General features: G+C 41.4%; 1 protein-coding gene across 2 annotated transcripts in view; it reads right to left on the bottom strand.

Annotated features, from left to right (window-relative positions):
• The window catches only part of CUNH3orf70 (chromosome unknown C3orf70 homolog), a 46,945-nt gene extending 27,507 nt beyond the window's left edge, over nt 1-19,438 (bottom strand). For both annotated transcript variants that reach the window (XM_006084830.3, XM_023750597.1), the window contains exon 1: nt 19,145-19,438. In XM_006084830.3, coding sequence (XP_006084892.1) covers nt 19,145-19,337 — 193 coding nt within the window. In that variant the 5' untranslated portion in view covers nt 19,338-19,438. The remainder of the gene's footprint in view (nt 1-19,144) is intronic.
• Between the last annotated feature and the right edge of the window lie 258 nt (nt 19,439-19,696).

Here is a 19,696-nt window from a genome sequence, read left to right as displayed (position 1 = left end):
AACCTAGGGTACATGCCCTTGACCGGAATCGAACCTGGGACTTTCAGTCCGCAGGCCGACGCTCTATCCACTGAGCAAAACCCGGTTTCGGCAATGACTCTCCTTTCATTCTTTGACTGGCCAATTCCCTGTTTTTCCTTTAAACTCAGAGCAGCATCCTTCATCTTGGAAGTCTTCCCTGATTCCTAAGTTCAACTTTGATACTCCAATTCCATGATCTCATAGCATCCTGGATATATTTTTATATATTATGTACACTTGATCACAGTTTCCTATTTATTTGTCTAGTTCTCCCTATCTCTCCTATTGGACTGTGAGCTCCTTAAGAATAAGGGCTGTGCCCCAGCTGGTTTGGCTCAGTGGATAGAGCGTCAGCCTACGGACTAAAGGGTCCCAGGGTCAATTCTGGTCAAGGACACATGCCTGGGTTGTGGGCTCGATCCCCAGTAGGGGACATACAGGAGGCAGCCAATCAATTCTTCTCTCTCATCATTGATGTTTCTCTCTCTCACACCCTTGCCCTTCCCTCTCTGAAGTCAATAAAGATATATTTTAAAAACAAAAAAAGAATAAGGGCTGTGTTTATCACCTGTATATGCTCTGCAGGCAGCACAAGTACCTAATATAGAGGGGGCATTCAGTAAATGTTTGAATGCATATAGATGTGCTTTACTGCATTTTATTATGCAGGCTCACACCTGTCTGCAGAAAGCCCCACTAAGTAAAAACATTATAAGAATAAAATAAAGCTTGAAATAAAACTCCATCGTCTAAGTTATATTAAAGATTTTTAGAAAGGACTGTGACCTAACAAAATAGCTTTAAAATTTTTTTTACACTATTCCCCTCAGTGTGATTTAAGAATAACAAAGTTTAAAACCAGTATCAGAACACTAAAAAGAATTTTTAAAATAAGAAATCAGTTCTAGGGAAACAGAAAAGCTAAATTGTACTCTGTGCCAAGTTGAGTCATCTTAAAATAATGATATCTCAAGAACCACTCTCCACCATTTCTTCATTATTGAAAGGATACTTTCACATTCCCCTGCAAATGACTTTGCCCCTTTATAGACCATTGTAATGACTTCGTAAATTTCACCTAGGTCTCTATATTGAAAGAGAAGAGTTAGCTGATAAAGCAACTTCATTTTTCTTAACACATGATCTAACCCTCCAGACTTTTGAAACATTAAACGCTCTTCCAATGATTCTTTAATGCATATAATTGAAACAATATAGGGATTAAACCTTATGTTATTTGGTTGCTTTTATCTCAGCTCATAAATTACTGCACATGTGCCCTTATTCAAAACTTAAGAATTTCAAGCTAATGACAGTAAATCATTAAACTGATCACAAAGCCATTCTAAGAATGAGGCCTGTCCAAATGCACAGTTACATGGCCACGAAACCAGCCTCAGGGAAAAGATACAGTCCGCTGACAAATTCATAAACATGCAAGAGATCTCTTGTCTGTTCCCTTACTGCACTGATAGTTATACCATAAAAATAGTATTGAAAATCTTCACATTCAAATCCCCAGAGATTCTATAGTTTTTTGAAATCCACTTTACTGTCTGAGAAAAGGTCTCCAGGTATCTTTTATCTATCTTTTCTATTGAAATTCCCCATCTCCCTTATCTCATACCCAGGAATAACAGAAAATATCTTCCCATCACCTCCTGTAAGATGTCCCTTTTATATGCCTAAAGATCATTATATGCCTGTCTACCTAGAACCACAGGAAGTAAAAGTAAAAAACGAATTCATTCTGACATTAGAACTAAAATGAGCTAACTCTTCTGGGGAGAAATTTAATCAGTTTAAAGTGTGGGCCTAAAAATGAGATAGTAAGAAAGTGCTACTGAAAAGCTAAATTTGTTGTAGAAATGTAACTTCATAATTTTTATCTCAACTTTAAGTGAAAAGGTTAATTAATCTCTAACTCCTTGAGAAGATATATAAGATTAACTCATAGAAAGGAACTAAGAAGATCTAGAAATTATTCCTTACAGATAAACAATTTGCCCTAGGCAGTTTGGCTCAGTGGATTGAGCATTGCCCTGTGGACTGAAGGGTCCCGGGTTCAATTCTGGTCAAGGGCACATGCCCAGGTCGTGGGCTCGATCCCCAGTGGCGGGTGTGCGGGAGGCAGCCGATCAATGATTCTCTCTCATTGATGTTTCTACCCCTCTCTCCCTTTCCCTTGCTCTCTAAAATCAATAAAAATAAATTAAAACAAACCACAAAACAACTTATTAAAAAAACAACAATTTTTTTTTAAAAAGTCCCAGTAGTTGACATGTGGAGAGCACACGGAGTAGATACACACAAGCATTAAAAAATGGAGAAATTGAGAAACAATTTTTATGAGTTAAGGTTATAGAATGATTGGGCCTAGAAGATTTTCCCCTCAAGGTTAGCTTCCATTTTTTTATTAGTATGGTGCCATGAAAAAATAAACATAAAACTAAGTATAAACCTCTTATGCTTATACCTCCTATATCACTACAAAGCAGAAACTAATTTTTAAGTTAAAGATACAAACAATAAAACCAACAATAAATAAAACCAAGTTAGCAACATTATTTTAAAATGACAAATAATGCTGTTTTTTAGACAATTAATTGCTGCTTAAGACCTAACTGTACTATTCACTGCCACAGCACAGGTTCTCTTGAGTGTGTCAGCTCTGAAGACTATACTGACTGCTTTTATAAAATAATAAAAACAAGTGGAAAAATAACTTTAATATGTTTTTATTGCTTTTAGAGCAGCGGTTCTCAACCTGTGGGTCGCAACCCCTTTGGGGGTCGAACAACCCTTTCACAAGGGTCGCCTAAGACCATCGGAAAACACATATAGAATTACATATTGCTTTTGTGATTAATCACTATGCTTTAATTATGTTCAATTTGTAACAATGAAATTGGGGGTCACCACAACATGAGGAACTGTATTAAAGGGTCGCGGCATTAGGAAGGTTGAGAACCACTGTCTTAGAGAGACAGGAAGGGAGAGGGAGAGAGAAACATTGATCAGCTGCCTCCTGCACGCCCCCTACTGGAAATCAAGCCAGCAACTCAGCATGTGCCCTGACCAGGAATCCAACTGGTGACCTCTCAGTGCATGGGATGATGCTCAACCAAATGAGCCACACTGGCCAGGGCAAAAGTGAAATTTTTATAAAACCAGATGTTGTACCTTTATGATCAACAAATCTATGAAGAATAATTAAGGATGTAAAATTCTTATTTCTAAAACCTCATCAGAAATTAGTTTTTCTGTTGTAAATAAATTGTTCACAACACTTATACCTTTTGTTTCTGGGATAACTAAGCAGCAACTGTAGTCGTAAAAACAATGCCTCTAAACACAATCTTAAAAGGTCATGAAGAACTTCATTCAGATCAGGATGGCGGAGTAGGTAAACACTGTGCTTGTCTCCTACCATGAAGACATCAAAATTACAACTAAATTATAGAAGAACCATCATTGAGAACCACCCCGAAACTAGCTGAACAGAAGTCCTGTAACAGGGGTGGGCAACCCCTGGCACGCATACCAAACATGGCACGCCAGTAACTTTTGCTGGCACACGAAACCCTCTCTTATAATCTTCCATTTACAATTTTTTTCTTAATATCAACTTTTTAATTTTTCAGATAAATTCAGTGTAGGTGCATCTTAGATAAATAATTTTACATAACAAGTTATCTTAAAGACCATAGACATGGATTGACGAGAGAGGGGAAGAGCAATTTCTATGCCTCTGCCTTAACTCTCCCTGCCTTCCTAGATCCAACCAGTGTTTTGGTTTCATCCACATACGCTTGTGAATCTTTGTTCTCAGTGATGAATTTTGTTAAGTCTCGTAATAGGAGTAGCCTGACGGATGAAAGTAGTAGGTCGTGCATATCTCTGAAGGTCACGAAATATAAACCTGATGTAAAATCTCTGTCATCAGTGATGCAACAGCAAAAGTCCCACTGATAATATCAAATGGAGTCATAAAGTTTTCTGTCCGACTATCAGTGTACATGTATACATTAAAAAATAAATGTATTTTTCATCATCATATACTGTGTTTTTGTCGCTCGAATGAATTTTATTATTTCTTCACATACGTACACCTTAAGAGATATCAAGTAGGCGTAACATGTTCTCAAAACATTAGGGTTGGCACACAGAAGAATTTTAAGTCAGAGATTTTGCTGGTTTTGGCACGCACTCACAAAAAGGTTGCCCACCCCTGTCCTATAACTAAAGATATAAGGGGGAACCCACAATTAGACTGGTAAGAGGGGCAGAGACATGGCATGAGGCGGTCCCATATGCAGAGTATGTTGGTTAAGAGTCAGGAGGGGTAGCTCAGTTGTGAAGGGATCCAGCAGTCCCAGCCACACCCCTGATTCCCCAGTCCAGGGCACCAGTGTGGGAAGAGGAGTTCCCATAACATCTGACTGTGAAATCCAGCAGGGATTGCATTCAAGTGAGATGACGGAGAGATACTGGAGAACCAGGTAGTCCTTTCAAAGGAGCTTGCACGCAGGCTCACTCTCTTACAAACTCACTCTAAGCTCCAGCAAAGAGGCAGCAGCTTGAAAAGTGGCAGGGACATAAGAGAGTAACTGAATTACTATCTTCAGGGTGAAAGCTGGAGGGCAGTGGTCAGGGAATCTCTCTCCAGTGACAGAAGCACTGACAGACTTCATTGCTCCTTTGTTGAGCCTCCTGCCACCCCCCACCCAGCTAGCAAGCTCAGACAGGTACCAAATCTGATGAGCTCCCATTAACCTAACACTGTTTACCCCGCCCTTATGAGTCCCAAACAAGATGAACACAAAGAGGCCGATACCAAGACATATCATAATTAAAATGGCAAAGGTTAAAGACAAAGAGACAATCTTAAGAGCAGCAAGAGAAAGACAGTTAGTTACCTACAAGGGCACTTCCATAGGCTGTAAGCTGATTTCTCAACAGAAATTTTGTAGGCCAGAAGGGATTGGCACAAAATATTCAAAGTGATGAAAAGCAAGGATCTACAACCAAGATTGCCCAGCAAAGCTATCGTTTAAAATTGAAAGTGAAATAAAGAGCTTCCCAGACTGCCATAGCCAGTTTGGCTCAGTGGACAGAGCATTGGCCTGTGGACTAAAGGTTCAATTTTGATCAAGGGCAATTACCGCCGTTGTAGGCTCAATCCCCAGTAGGGGCAGTGCAGGAGGCCTGATCCTCTCTCATCAATATTTCTATCTCTCTATCCCTCTCCCTTCCTCTCTCTCTCAATATAAATAAAAATACATTAAAAAAAAAAGAGCTTCCCAGACAAAAAAAAAAAAAAAAGCTAAAGGAGTTCATTACCACCAAATTTGTATCGGGCCTTCTTTAAGAAGAAGAAAGCACCCAAGCTGCTTTGGCTCAGTGGATAGAGCGTTGGCCCGAAGACTGAAGGGTCCCGGGTTTGATTCCAGTCAAAGGCACATTTGTCAGTTCAAGCTCAATCCCGGCCCTGGGTGGGGCTCGTGTGGGAGGCAAACAATCAATCAATGTCTCTCTCTCACATCAATGTTTCTCTCTCTCTCTCTCTGTCTCTCCCCTTCCCTTCCACTCTCTCTAAAAATCAATGGAAAAATATCCTCGGGTGGGTATTAACAAAAAGAAAAAAAGTATATAGAAAGAGAGAGAGAAGAACATAGAAATAAAAAATAAAATGGCAATAAGTACCTACCAATAATAACTTTAGCCCAGCCAATGTTGCTCAGTGGTTAAGTATTGACCTATGAACCAGGAGATCGCTGTTCAATTCCCAGTCAGGGCACATGCCCAGGTTGTGGGCTCAATCCCCAGTAGGGGGCATGCAGGAGGCAGCCAATCGATGACTCTTTCTCATCATAGATGTTTCTATCCCTCTCTCCATTTCTCTTCCTTTCTGAAATCAATAAAAATATATTTAAAATTATTATTATAATTTTAAATTATAATAATAATTTTAAATGTAAATGGATTAAATGCTCTAATTAAAAGACATAGGGTAACTGAAGAGGTAAGAAAACACGACTTAACTATGTGCTGTCTACAAGAAACTCACCTCAGAACAAAAGATACACACAGAGTGAGAGTATAGGAATGGAAAGAGATGTTCCATGCACATGAAAACAAAATAAAAATGGAGTGGCAATGCTAATATCACGCAAAACAGACTTCAAAACAAATGCTATAACAAGAGACAAAAAATGACATTACATACTACTAAAGGGATAAATCCAACCAGAGGGATAACTCTCGTAAACAGGTAAGCACCCAACATAGGAGCACCTAAATATATAAAGAAAATCTTGGTGGAAATAAAGGGAGAGACTGACAGTAATACAGTCACAGTAGGGGATTTTAACACTCCACTGACATCAATGGGTAGATCTTCCAAATAAAAAATCAACAAGGCAACAGCAATCTAAAACAACACACAAGATCAGATGGGATTAATTGACATTTATAGAACATTTCACCCCAAAGCTACAGAATATACATCAGTGGTTCTCAACCTTCTGGCCCTTTAATTACAGTTCCTCATGTTGTGACCCAACCACAAAATTATTTTCATTGCTACTTCATAACTGTAATGTTGCTACTGTTATGAATCATATCTGATATGCAAGATGGTCTTAGGCGACCCCTGTGAAAGGGTCGTTCAACTGCCAAAGGGGTCGCGACCCACAGGTTGAGAACCGCTGATATACATTCTTCTCAAGTGCACATGAGACCTTTTCAAAGACAGACCACATGTTAGGACACACACACTAAGTCTCTACAAGTTCAAGAAGACTGAAAGCATATCCAGCATCTTCTCAGATCACAATGACATGAAATTAGACATCAACTACAATAAAAACACTCAGAAACATTCAAACACTTGGAGGCTAAATAGCATATTATTAAACAATGAATGGATTACCAACGAGATCAAGAAAGAAAGCAAAAACTTCCTGGAAACAAATGAAAATGAATACACAAAAAAACAAAATCTCTGGGACACAGCAAAAACAGTCCTGAGAGGGAAGTTATAAAAACAGTCACAGGGATGTATAGTACAGCATAGAAAATTATAATATTATAACTTTATATGGTGTCAGATGGGTACTGGACTTATCAGGGGATCACTTCATAAGTTATATACTAGTAAATGTCTAATCACTATGTTGTACTCCTGAAATTAATGTAATATTTTATGACAAGTGTAACTTTAAAAAACTTTTTTAAAGAAACAAATGGAAGTATGGAACTGAAAAATACAATAACTGAAATAACAAGCATGGTGAATGGGCTCAACAGAAGAATGGAAGAAAAAGTTCCAGTGAACTTGAATATGGAACAATAGAAATTACCCAATTTTAACAACAGAGGGAAAGGAGACTGTAAAAAATGGACAGAGCTTCAGGAATCATAGGACTATATCCAAAAACATCTAATATCTGTGCTATTAGTGTCCCAAAAGAAAAGGAGGAAAAAAAGGCAAGGCTACAAAGTACAGATTCAAGAAGCTTGAGCAAACCACAAACAAGAAAAAACCCAAAGAAGTCCAGGCCATTGTACATCTTATTCAAACTTCTGAAAACTAAAGGAAATAAAAAAATCTTGAAAGCAGCCAGAGAAAAACAATTCCTTATTTGTAAACATTTCAAATGATAGATTTCTCGTCAGAAACCATGGAGGGCAGAAGAAAGTAGCACCATTTTTTTCAAGTGCTAAAAGGAAAGAATATCAACCCAGAATCCTATACCCATTAAAACTATCCTTGAGAAATGAAGGAGAAATCAAGACATTCTCAGGAAAAGGAAAGCTATGAGAATTTGTCACCAGCAGATCTACTGTAAAAGAATGGCTAAAGGAAGTTTTCCAAACACAAAGGTAACAATAAAAGAAGAAACTTTTGAAAATCAGAGGGGCGGGGGTGAGGACACAATAGACAAAAATGTAGATAAATACTTTTCTTCTCCTCTTGAGTTTTAAAAGTTATACTTGACAGTTAAAACAGTAGTTATGTCTTACATGATTCTAAGAACATGTAAAGAAAATACATAAGATAGTTATAAATGAGTAGAGGGCAAAGAGATAAAAGAGGAAGTAAGGTTTATATACTTCACTCAAACTGATCAAAAGGCACTAAAACTGTGATAAGCCATATACACATAAATGTAATATCTATAGCAATCTCTAAAAAGCTACACAAAGAGAACACTCCAAAACATTACAGGTAATCAAAATGAAATTCTACAAAATGTCCAAGTAACTCACAGGAAGGCAAAAAAAGAAAGCAGAGAACCAAAAACAGGGAGAACTAACAGAAAACAAAAAATAAAAGGACAGACTTAATCCCTAATTTATCAATTACATTACATATTAATGTTCTAAATATAACAATTAAGAAACAGATTGGCAGAGTGGCTTAATAAACAACCTATCCTATATAATAAAAGCCTAATATGCTAAGTGTCCAGTTGACAGTTCAACCAATCAAAGCATAATATGCTAATGATATGCTAAGGCCGCTCAACCACTGGCTATGATGTGCACTGACCACCGGAGACAGATAGTCAACTGGTCAACCAGTTGCTATGATGTGCACTGACCACCAGGGGGCAGATGCTCCAACCAGTAGGTTAGCTTGCTGCTGGGGTCCAGCCAATCGGGACTGAGCGAGAGGGGCCAGACATGCCCTGGAGCCCTCCCGTGGTCCCCCCCTGGTTGGCCAACTTCCCGTGTCCCTCCCCGGCCCCAATCATGCACCGGTGGGGTCCCCTGGCCTGGCCTGCGCCCTCTCGCAATCCGGGACCCCTCGGGGGATGTCGGAGAGCCAGTGTTGGCCCAATCCCGCAGGCCAGGCCGAAGGACCCCACTGTTACACGAATTCGTGCACCAGGCCTCTAGCCTACTAGTATATAATAAAAGCCTAAGTGACTGTTACTGCAGAACGAACAGAACGACCGGTCGCTATGATGCGCACTGACAATCAGGGGCAGACACTCAATGCAGGAACTGCCCCCTAGTGGTCAGTGCTCTCCCACAGGGAGAACACTGCTCAGCCAGAAGCCAGGCTCACAGCTGGCGAGCGCAGGTGCCATGGCGGGAGCCTCTCCCGACTCCACAGCAGCAGGAGCAGCAGGCCGGGATGAGTGTGAACGGTGCCCGGCCCCGATTTGGGCTCCTCCCTGGCTGCCTGCCACTTGGCACATTGCTACAGCCCTCAGGGGATGTCCGACTGCCAGTTTAGGTGAATTTCGTGCACCAGGCCTCTAGTGCTGTTATAAGAAACTCACTTCAAATATAACAGTATAGAAACTTTGAAAACAAAATGAGGGGAAAAATATGTCATGCAAACATTAATAAAAGGAAAGCAGGTGTGGCTGTATTAATATCACATTAGGTAGACTTCAGAGCAAAGAAAATTATCATAAAGAGGAACATGGGATGAGGACAAAAGAGTAAATCTAATGAGATGACACAGAAATTCTAAAAGTGTATGCACCAATCAACAGGAGCTACAAATGTATGTGAATCAAAAACTGACACACTTAAAAAGAGAAATCAACGAATCCACAGTTTAGTGGGAGACATCAACACTCCTCTTTCAACAACTGACAGAACACATATAACATAAGCAAGGATGTAGAAGAACTCAACACAACCAATCAACAGAATCTAATAGAGATATTTACAGAACATTTCATCCAACAGCAGCAGAATACCCATTTTTTAAAAAGTATCCATGACACCTGGACCATATCCTGGGCCAGTAAACAAACCTGAACAGTTTTAAAATAATACAAATTCTACAAAATATGTCCTCTGACCACATGGAATCAAACTAGAAATCAATTAACAGAAACTTAACAGGAAAATCTCCAAACTAAACCACACTTCTAATAATCCATGAATCAGAAAAATGTCTCAAGGGAAATCAAAGCATACAATGAACTGAATGAAAAATGAAAATAAAACATATCAAAAGTGTGGTATACAGCTAAAGCAATGCTGAGAGGTATCTTTATAGCAACAAATGCATATATGAGAAAAGAGGAAAAATCTCAAATAAAAAAATCTAAGCTCCCACCCTCAAGAAGCTTTAAAAAAAAAAAGCAGCACAAAATAAAACCAAAGCAAGCAAAAGTTAGGACATAATAAAGATGAAAATAGAAATCAATGAGATTAAAAACAGAAAAACAATAGAGAAAATAAATGAATAAATGAAAACAAAGAGCTTGTTCTTTGAAAAGGTCGATAAAATTGACAGACCTCTCACAAGACTGACAGAGAAAAAGAGAAAAGACACAAATTGTAAGTCTGAGGGATGAAGCAGAGGATACCACTAAAGACCATGCAGACATCAAAAGTATAATTAGGGAATACTATAATCTCTATACACATAAATTTAACAACTTAGAATAAAATGGACCAATTCCTCAAAAATTACAAATGACCACAACTTATCTTAGTTATTTTAAACTCCTAAAAAATAAATCTCCAGACCCAGATGATTTAACTGGAGAATTTCACCAAATGTTTTTTAAAAATTAATACCAATTGTAAATAATCTCTTCTAGAAAAGAGTAGAGGGAGGAAATCTTGCCAATTCATTGCACAAAGCTAGTAATAAACTGATACCAAAACTAGACAAAGAGAGTACACACAAAAAAAAAACCCTACAGGCCAACACCCCTCACAAATATTGACATAAACATCCTTAACAAGCTATTAGCAAATAAAAATCAGCAATGTTTAAAAATAATTATACACCATAACCCACTTGGTTTATCCAGGGATGAAAGGTTGGATCAATATTTGAAAATCAATCAATATAATCCACCATATTAACAGGCTAATGAGGAAAAATCACATGATCATATCAATTGAAACAGTTGGTAAAGTTTAATACTCATTCAGAATTTGTTTTTATTTTGAGAGGACACAAGCATGATTACAACTGTGTCCACATACAAGCATTCTGTGCTATTTATTACTAGAGGCCCAGTGCACAAAATTCATGCACAGATAAGGTCCCTAGCGGCAGCCAGCTGCCAGCCGGGGCCTCCCTTCCTTGGTTGCCGGCTGCCGGCCACTGGTTTGGGCCTTCCTTCATTCCACGCTGCCCCCTGGTGGTCAGCGCATGTCATCACAAGTAATCAAACTCCCAGTCGGTCGAACTTCCGAGGGGACATTCTGCGTATTAGGCTTTTATATATATATATATACTAGAGGCCCGGTGCACAAAAATTTGTGCACTGGGGGGGGGGTCCCCAGCCCAGCCTGTGCCCTCTCGCAGTCTGGGACCCCTCAGGAGATAACGACCTGCTGGCTTAGGCCTCCTCAGGAGATAACGACCTGCTGGCTTAGGCCTGCTCCCGGGTGGCAGAGGGCACGCCCAATCCCTAGGTGCAGCCCCTGGTCAGGCTCAGAGCAGGGCCGATTGGGGAGTTGGGGCGCCGTCCCCTGTCATGCACAGAGCAGGGCAGATCGGGAGGTTGAGATGCCACCCTCAGTCATGCTCAGGGTAGGGCCGATTGGGGGGTTGGGGCACTGCCCCCTGTCACACTCAAGGCAGGGTCGATGGGGAGGTTGCGGCACCACCCCCTGTCAAGCACAGAGCAGGGCCGATCAGGGGGTTGCAGCGCCGCCCCCTGTCACGCACAGAGCAGGGCGGATCAGGGGGTTGGGCGCTGCACCCTGTCACTCACAGAGCAGGGCCAATCAGGGGGTTGGGGTGCTGCCCCCTGTCACTCACAGAGCAGGGCCCATCAGGGGGGTTGGGGCTCCGTACCCTGTCATACACAGAGCAGGGTCGGTCAGGGGGTTGGGGAGCTCCCCCCTATCAGGCACAGAGCAGGGCTGATCAGGGGGTTGGGGTGCCTTCCCCTGTCACGAACAGAGCAGGGCAGATAGGGAGGTTGTGGCCCCGTCCCCTGTGACACACAGAGCCACAGGGCGATCAGGGGGTTTGGGCGCTGCCCCTTGTCATGCTGATCCCGGTGCTGGGAGGCATATTACCCTTTTACTATATAGGATAGAGGCCTGGTGCACGGGTGGGGGCTGGCTGGTTTGCCCTGAAGGGTGTCCTGGATCAGGGTGGGGGTCCCCTCTGGGGTGCCTGGCCAGGCTGGCTGAGGGGCTGAGGGCCGTTTTCCGGCTGGTGGGTGACTGAAGCTCCCAACCGCTCCTTTTTTTCTTTTCTTTTTTTTTTTTTTTAATTCTGGGCCAGCTTTAGCTCTGAGGCCTCGCTGCTGAAAACATTGATACAATGTTGCGGTCAGGCTGGCTGAAGCCCGGCTGACTGAAAGCCGGTTTCTGGGGTTTTGTTTAGCTTCTATATTTGCAACATAGTTGCTTAGAGTTGCAGTTGAGAGGCCAGCAAGTCAGGCGGGGAACGTTGGAGTCCGCTGTCACTGGAGCAAGCAATCCTCCCTGTTCGCTTCAGTGCATGGCTGCCGGCCGCCATCTTGGCTGACAGTTAATTTGCATAAGGATATGCTGATTAGCCAATGGGAAGGGTAGCGGTCGTACGCTAATTACCATGTTTCTCTTTTATTAGTGTAGATATAGATTGTTGAAGTTGATGTATGTCCACCATTGAAGTACCACTTGGATGGGAAAACACCCATCAGCTTTCTCTACCTTTGGAAAAGCTTCGAGGAAACATTCAACTTGATCTCACACTTGTCCTCTTAACATCTGTATCCTCTTCCTTTAATCACCACACATGGTAAGAACCCTCATTCTTTTTTTGTTTTTAACTGATTTTAGAGAGAGAGGAAGGGAGCGAGAAAGAAACATCTACGTGAGAGAGAAACATCGATCAGTTGCCTTCCGTACACATTCTATCCGGAGACTAAACCCACAAACTAGATACAGAATGTGCCCTGATCAAGAATTAAACCTGCAACCATTTTGGTGCATGGGATGACACTCCAACCAACTGAGCCACCTGGCCAGGACAAGATCTCTCATTCTTAAAAAAAAAAAAAAAAAGAAGAAGAAGAAGCTTTAGCTGATTCCTCTATCCCATCAAACTACCACTCTATTTCCCCCCTAATTTTCATTGTCAAACTTCTTGAATATATTTTCTGTAGCTATTGTTATTGATATGACTGAGATGCCCCTTAGAAAAACCAGCTGGCATTACCCTAGGGAGGTCAGAACTTTATTTTCTGAGCTGGGTATAAGTAAGAAAACAGAACAAATAGAATAACATAAAAACCACAATGCTAATATACTAACTAACGAAGCGTATATTTGGCCTAAGGTCCCAGCAGTTAAATTCTCTAATCAGCTCCCTCCCTCCCTATAGGAAATCTATTAACAGAAAGCCAAATTATAACTAAACATTTGCTTGGATAGTCCAGTCATAGGGACCAGACATTTAAGCCTCTGGGCAGTGTACCACCTTCTCTGAACAGTCCCAAAAAATCATTTCCAAATCCTGCCTCTCCAATTCCCGTTTTTCTATATTTCCATGCTGCCCATCCACCTTCTGCTGTGACAGTCTTTCTTTAGATATGTTAATATCATCTATTAAACCACATACATCAAGTCCTACTCTTCCTGTTTTCAACCTGAAAGAGACAGACATCTTTTAAGGTGTCTTCTGCAGAAAACTGAGCTCATCTATTATGTGATTTTTTATTAAGTCAATTCTGAGTTCTGCGGGTGGCACCTACATCACACCACATACACTCCTCCACCCCACCCACCCCATCACCTTCTAATCACCTCATCTTCTTTAACTCTTAACTTGAATTTCATTCTCTACCCCATAAAGAATGAGAGGTCTCATTCTTTTGTATTTCATTACTGAAATTGATAAATTTGCCACTCATTTCTTAAAAACGTTCTCCATCATTGGCTTTAACAGAGCAAAAAATCTGCTGATTTTGCTCATTAATTTTAAATTGCTCTGTAGTACCCATGGTGGTTAAGAATCCTGGTCCCTGAAACAGACAGGTCTGGACCCAAATCCAGACTCTACTTCCTACTAGCTATATGCTCATGGGAAAGGCATTTAACTTTTCGAAGCCTTTCTCCTCAACTGTTAAATGACATAATCGCCTATTAAGTGCTTAACATAATAAGCTTATTCTGGCGCAAAGCAACCACTGAATAAATACTAACTATTATCCTTGTGTCCTAATTCTCAGCTCCTGGCATTCTATTTCTCCTCTTCCCATCTTGAAAAATTCACTGTCTTGAATAGCTTTGACTAATACTGCAATTAAATGTATTTCTGAAGTTGGTGTTGCAGGACTAAAACTTTCATACTCTTCTTTAGTCATAAAATGACTATTTGTATATTTCACCAATATCTAAGAAATAAGTAACCTGCTGAAAACTGATTTCATCTTCATACTTTTTCTTAAAATATTCATTTCCCTTGGCTTCTGCAGTATGATACTTTTCAGATTTTTCTTCTCTGGCCATCTCTTCTTAGACTCTACTGCCAGCTCATCCTCCTATAGCCAGACTCTGAATGTTAGTGCTCTAAAGGAAAAGCTAAGTATTTTCTTCATTTCTTATACTATAGTCTCTCCCTTGGTGGATCTCATGCTTCCTCAAGGCTAAAGCTGCAATCTATAAATAGGTAAGTGACTTCCATATTACCTCTGGTGCACACCTCTCCTCAGTTCTAGACCACTATAGCCAGCTGTCATCACCATGTGATGACAAGGCAAGTTAAACTCAATAGATCCAAAACTAGATCCATGGTCTTCCTGATTTTATGATCCAAACTGGATTCAGGATTCAGGATCAACAAACCTAGTTCTTCTCCAGTATTTGGTTGTTAGTGCATAGATGTCACCACCATCCAACCAAGTTGCATAACACAGAATTCTACAAGTCCTTTCCTTCTTCCCCTTCAAATCTCATCTATTCCATTATATGGATCTTGTTGCATGAATTTCAATCTATTTTTTTACACTAATACCAAAATAATATCCTTTGCTAGTTTTATTCCCCTACTATCCATGTTATCACTATGATAGCAAGGTCTCCATAAAATGAAATTCCTGATTTCCCCACCTTTCCTGTTTATAACTTTGACTCACATCTCAACAATCCAATTTCTTATTCCTATATAGTAAATATTCTATCTACTCCAGCCACAAAAATCTACTTTACAATATCTGCATATGACTTTTTCTCTCCCATCCCTCTTCATTGACCAAGCCATGCCTTTTTCTCTCTCAAAACTCCTCTTTGGCCTGGCCGGGGGCAGTGTGACTTAGTGGTTGAACATCAACCCATGAACCAGGAGGTCCCTGTTTCAATTCCTGGTCAGGGCACATGCGTGGATGTTGAGCCTGGTCCCCAGTGGGGGGTGTGCAGGAGGCAGCTGATCAATGATTCTCTCTCATCATTTAGTTTCTATCTCTCTCTCTCCCTTCTTCTCTCTGAAATCAATTTTTTTAAAAAAACATATATTTAAAAAAATTCCTCTTAGAATCCTTCACTGATTAATTCAACACAATACCACTCTTTAGTAGGGAAAAAATAAAGTTTCAGATTCAAAGCCAATAATCTATCTTTGACAGTGACTGACACAGCATATTACAGTTTCCCCTTCCAGACATGGTCCTTAAAAATCTATTATTATCCAAATACACGAATGATTTCCTTTAATCATACATTAAGCACTGAATCTATAAATATATACTGAATGTATAAATTTATGTTTTTTATGAATTCATATATTTTCAGCCTTTTCTGTTTCATAAGTTTATGAATTTCACAAGTTTAACGTCGACCATATAAAACTAAGCTTTCTTTATTTGTTCTGAATTTCCTAAGCATCAAGGTAATCTTCTCACTTTCGCATTTTCTGATTTGGTGAACAAGTTGATACGTTTTCTCACCCATATCATTTGTGATTTAAAAGGAATACAAAAATAAATACAGCATGAACCACGCCCTTATAGTCTGCTTAAAGGGTGAGATCCAGCTGTATCCATATTTGTATTCCTAATGTCCATAACAATGTCTTACAGAGAAGGTGCTCAATACATGTTCAACAGAATTAAAGGAATTCTGCTTAGGACTGATGTAATGCTTGTGAATGCCAAAAAGAAAACAGAACTTCTCAACTAGAACTTCTACTTCCTTTCCAGAAAAATTATATTTGGGTATCGTAACTATAGATTCTTTTTATAGATGATCTACTGATGCCCTGCTCAGTACAGGTGAGGAGACCATAATGTAGTATCTTGGTGCTTTAAATGAAACAAAGTGCATTGTGAATGGGATCACTGAATCACTGCCAGTGAAAAAAGCATGGAAACTCAGAGGGTTGCCAAAGACTGGAAAAGAGCAAATAAACGTAGATCGGTCTCTCTCTCTCTCTCTCTCTCTCTCTCTCTCTCTCTCCTCTCTCTATCTCTAATGGAAAGAACTGCCAACAACAATCCAAGTACACTTGACATCAATCTTTTTCTAAATTCAGATTATTTACTTAAAAAATAGCTTCCAATTGCTTAGCAAAGAAAGTGGTAAGCATTTGTGGAACCAACCTGAATTATACTAATCTAATCTCCTTTCATTTTTTAAGAGTGTTTATAAATAGATCATACATCAAAAAGCAGTAAAAATGGTGTGTTGGTCAGATTTCAACAAGGTGTATGACCAGGTTCTTATTATACCCATACAGATAAACATAAGATGGCTAACATTACAACTATGTAGCTAGGCAATTATTTGAATGAACATAACAAGTGCTCATTAATGAACTGCTCTCCACCTGAAGGGCAGGTCCACTGACAAGCCTCAGGACTCAATCTGTGGCCTTCTCCTGTTCAACAATTTTATCAATAACTTGAATGAGTATGTAGAAGATTACTATACTACTGTTGGCATCCAATGTGCAGTTGACATGAAACCAGGGGGCTCATAAAAGATATTATGAAAAGAGCCAGGATCTACAAACACAATGATAAGCCAGAAAAATGGGCTCACTCTAATAAAATGAAATCTAATAGGGAAAAACACCTAAGGGGTCAATTAATACCTGTGTCCAAACACATACATACAACTGTGAAATGAGCAAGTGCTGTGATTTAATCACCACATATGTAAAACAAACAAATAAACAATGGTTTAGTTGATCCCAAGTTTTAGTTCAATCTGGCGGCAGCAAGCTCAATAGGATGTGGACATCAGAAAAGCTAATGTGATGCATGTTGCAGCAGCAATAGTATCTCAAGCATGGGAGACAGGAGTCCTGCTCACCTCTGGATTGATCAGACCACAGCTGAGGATCTTAACCTTATTGGCACATAGTCAGAACAGAACAATCAGGATGCTTATGAGCCTGGACACTACCCCATAAAAGGAAAGACAGAAGGAAACAGAGATTTATACACAGGACAAAATGATGCCTTCAAAGAAAATGATGGCTACCTTCATTCAGTCATTCAACAAACATGAATTTCAAACCGATTTCCGTACAGACATTATGACAGTGGCTTGGGATACAGAGAGAATATAGTCCATGCCAGTGAGAAATTCGTGTGTGTATCTAAAGAGCTGAAACAGCCATGCTCTAAAAAAGGATTGGATTGCTCTATATGATTTCGTAAGGTAGAAACAGGAGCAATGGAAAGAAGTTAGAAAGTAACCAACTTCAGCTCCATATAAGGAAGAGTAGTATTCTAAGAGTCACAGCTCTCTAATGAAGGGAGCAGCCGCCTGAGAAGACTGCAAGCTTCTGATCACTAATGGTGCACTTAGAAGGGAAAACGCTGGAATAAGACAAGCACTGAACTGGACCGTCTTTGACGTTTCCCACATTCTGCACTACCATTCCACACTTCCCCGGGGAAAGGGACTCTCGCCAGATTCATCCTACTTGTGTACGTCAGCATCACTGATTTCCTACAGTTGCTACTCCAACTTTGTACCCTGTCCCACACTAAAGCGATGTTTTATAATTGGGAATGGATCTGAGAGCGATAGGAATAATGAGATATAGGAAGAAACGGACCACCCATCAGAACACGGAACACAAAAAATCAATACTGTTCAATAAATGTAAGACAGTATTATTGTAAAATAAATGTAAGAAGTATCTGTCCTTTAAGTCACAAACTCATTTAAAAATATTCCATTTTGTTCAATTAATGTAATAAGGATTTATTATCTACTGCATCTCTTGTTGGGAGCCATTTTTTTTTCTAACCAACAAGGAAAAATTTTTAACTTAAGATCACTTCAAGAATTTGGGTCTTAAATAAGTATTCCAAAACCCTCTATTATAAGGTTATGTAGAAACTGTTTGCAATATATTTCTAATAAGAAATGATTCATCGGGGGTAGCAGAACAAATACCACGAACTAATCAAATTGTGAAATTCTGATTAAATGACTGCTTAAGTTTAATCCATTTTCAAAACCCCATTCAGGATAAACATAGAGAAAAGGCCTAGATCCTTTAGTCCTGGCTTTTACAAACTGGTAAGATTATTTAAGATTACTTTCGTTCATTTTACTTTGTAATTTTAAGTCTCATACATTGGCTCTATATGCTGCAGCTGGCTATTTAAGGAGTTCCCCTTCCCAAACTGTTAATATTAACTTCTTGGAAGCAGTCCCTCACTGTAGCGCTTTCTCAGCTGGATGCAATAAATGCGCTACCATTCGATTCCCAGAGGCTCTTTCTTTTAACGAACTACCCGGAAAGACAAAAGTGAGAGAGAAAGAGGCATCTTCAACCACTAGTCTTGAAAAAAAGCCTTCCTCTTTCTCCGGTTTCCATCAACTCCGAAGGCTCTCAACCATTTCTCAACACACTCCCTGGTCGTTTCGGTTTAAAAAAAGAAAAAAAAATAGCTTGCAGTTTTCCCGGGACGGGGAGATCCCCTTTTGCAGAAGTGGCTAAAGCGAGGCTCCCCACGGGATTTCAGCTCGTTGCCACGGCAGCGCCAACCCGAGCCGCCCAGCGCAAGGGCAGCAGCCGCGCGCCCGGAGCCCGGAGCCCGGGGCGGCCCCAGCCTGCGGCAGAGCCGCCGGCCAAGCCCAGACCCCCGCGGCCCCGGCCCCAGCCCCGACCCCGGACGGCCCCGCGGACGCCAGGACCGCGGCGCGAGGCGGGCAGACGCGCCGGACTTACAGTGACACCATCCTAGGTGACAGCACCAGTGCAGCTTGAAGCACTTGCCGTGGCTGTGCGTGGCACAGATGGAGAGCCCGTCGCACGGCTGGAAGTCGGGTCTGCGGGCGGCGCAACTCCGCGCCAGGGCCTGAGCCTCGTCCACTTTCTCGCTCTTCCAACCCCGCTCGGGCGCCGCCGTCGCCGCATTCATTTCCTCGCCCTCCGCGGAGCCGAGACCGAGAGCCCGGGAGCAGCGGCGTCTGGGCGGACAGGGCGCCGAGTCGGCTGCAGCGCGGGAGGGCGCGGCGCGGGCCGGGAATCACGCCAGCGCGCGGCGGCGGCGGGAGCGCGGCGGTCCCAGCTCGCCGAGGAGCCGCCCCGGGCTCTGCGACCGGGGGCTGGGCCTGCCGCCGCCTCCCTCCCGCCGCCCTCCGCCGCGGCGCGCCCCACGCGCACGCGCGCACACACAGGCGCCGGCCGGGGGGGAGGGCGGGGGGGACACGCCGCGCGTCCCTCCGCAAGACCGGCCTCCTCACTCACACCCCGCGCGGGGGCGCGGGCGTCGGCGCG

This window comes from Myotis lucifugus, unplaced genomic scaffold (assembly GCF_000147115.1).
Source record: "Myotis lucifugus unplaced genomic scaffold, Myoluc2.0 scaffold_14, whole genome shotgun sequence".
NCBI lineage: Eukaryota > Metazoa > Chordata > Mammalia > Chiroptera > Vespertilionidae > Myotis > Myotis lucifugus.
This window is presented reverse-complemented; position numbering and strand designations above follow the sequence as displayed.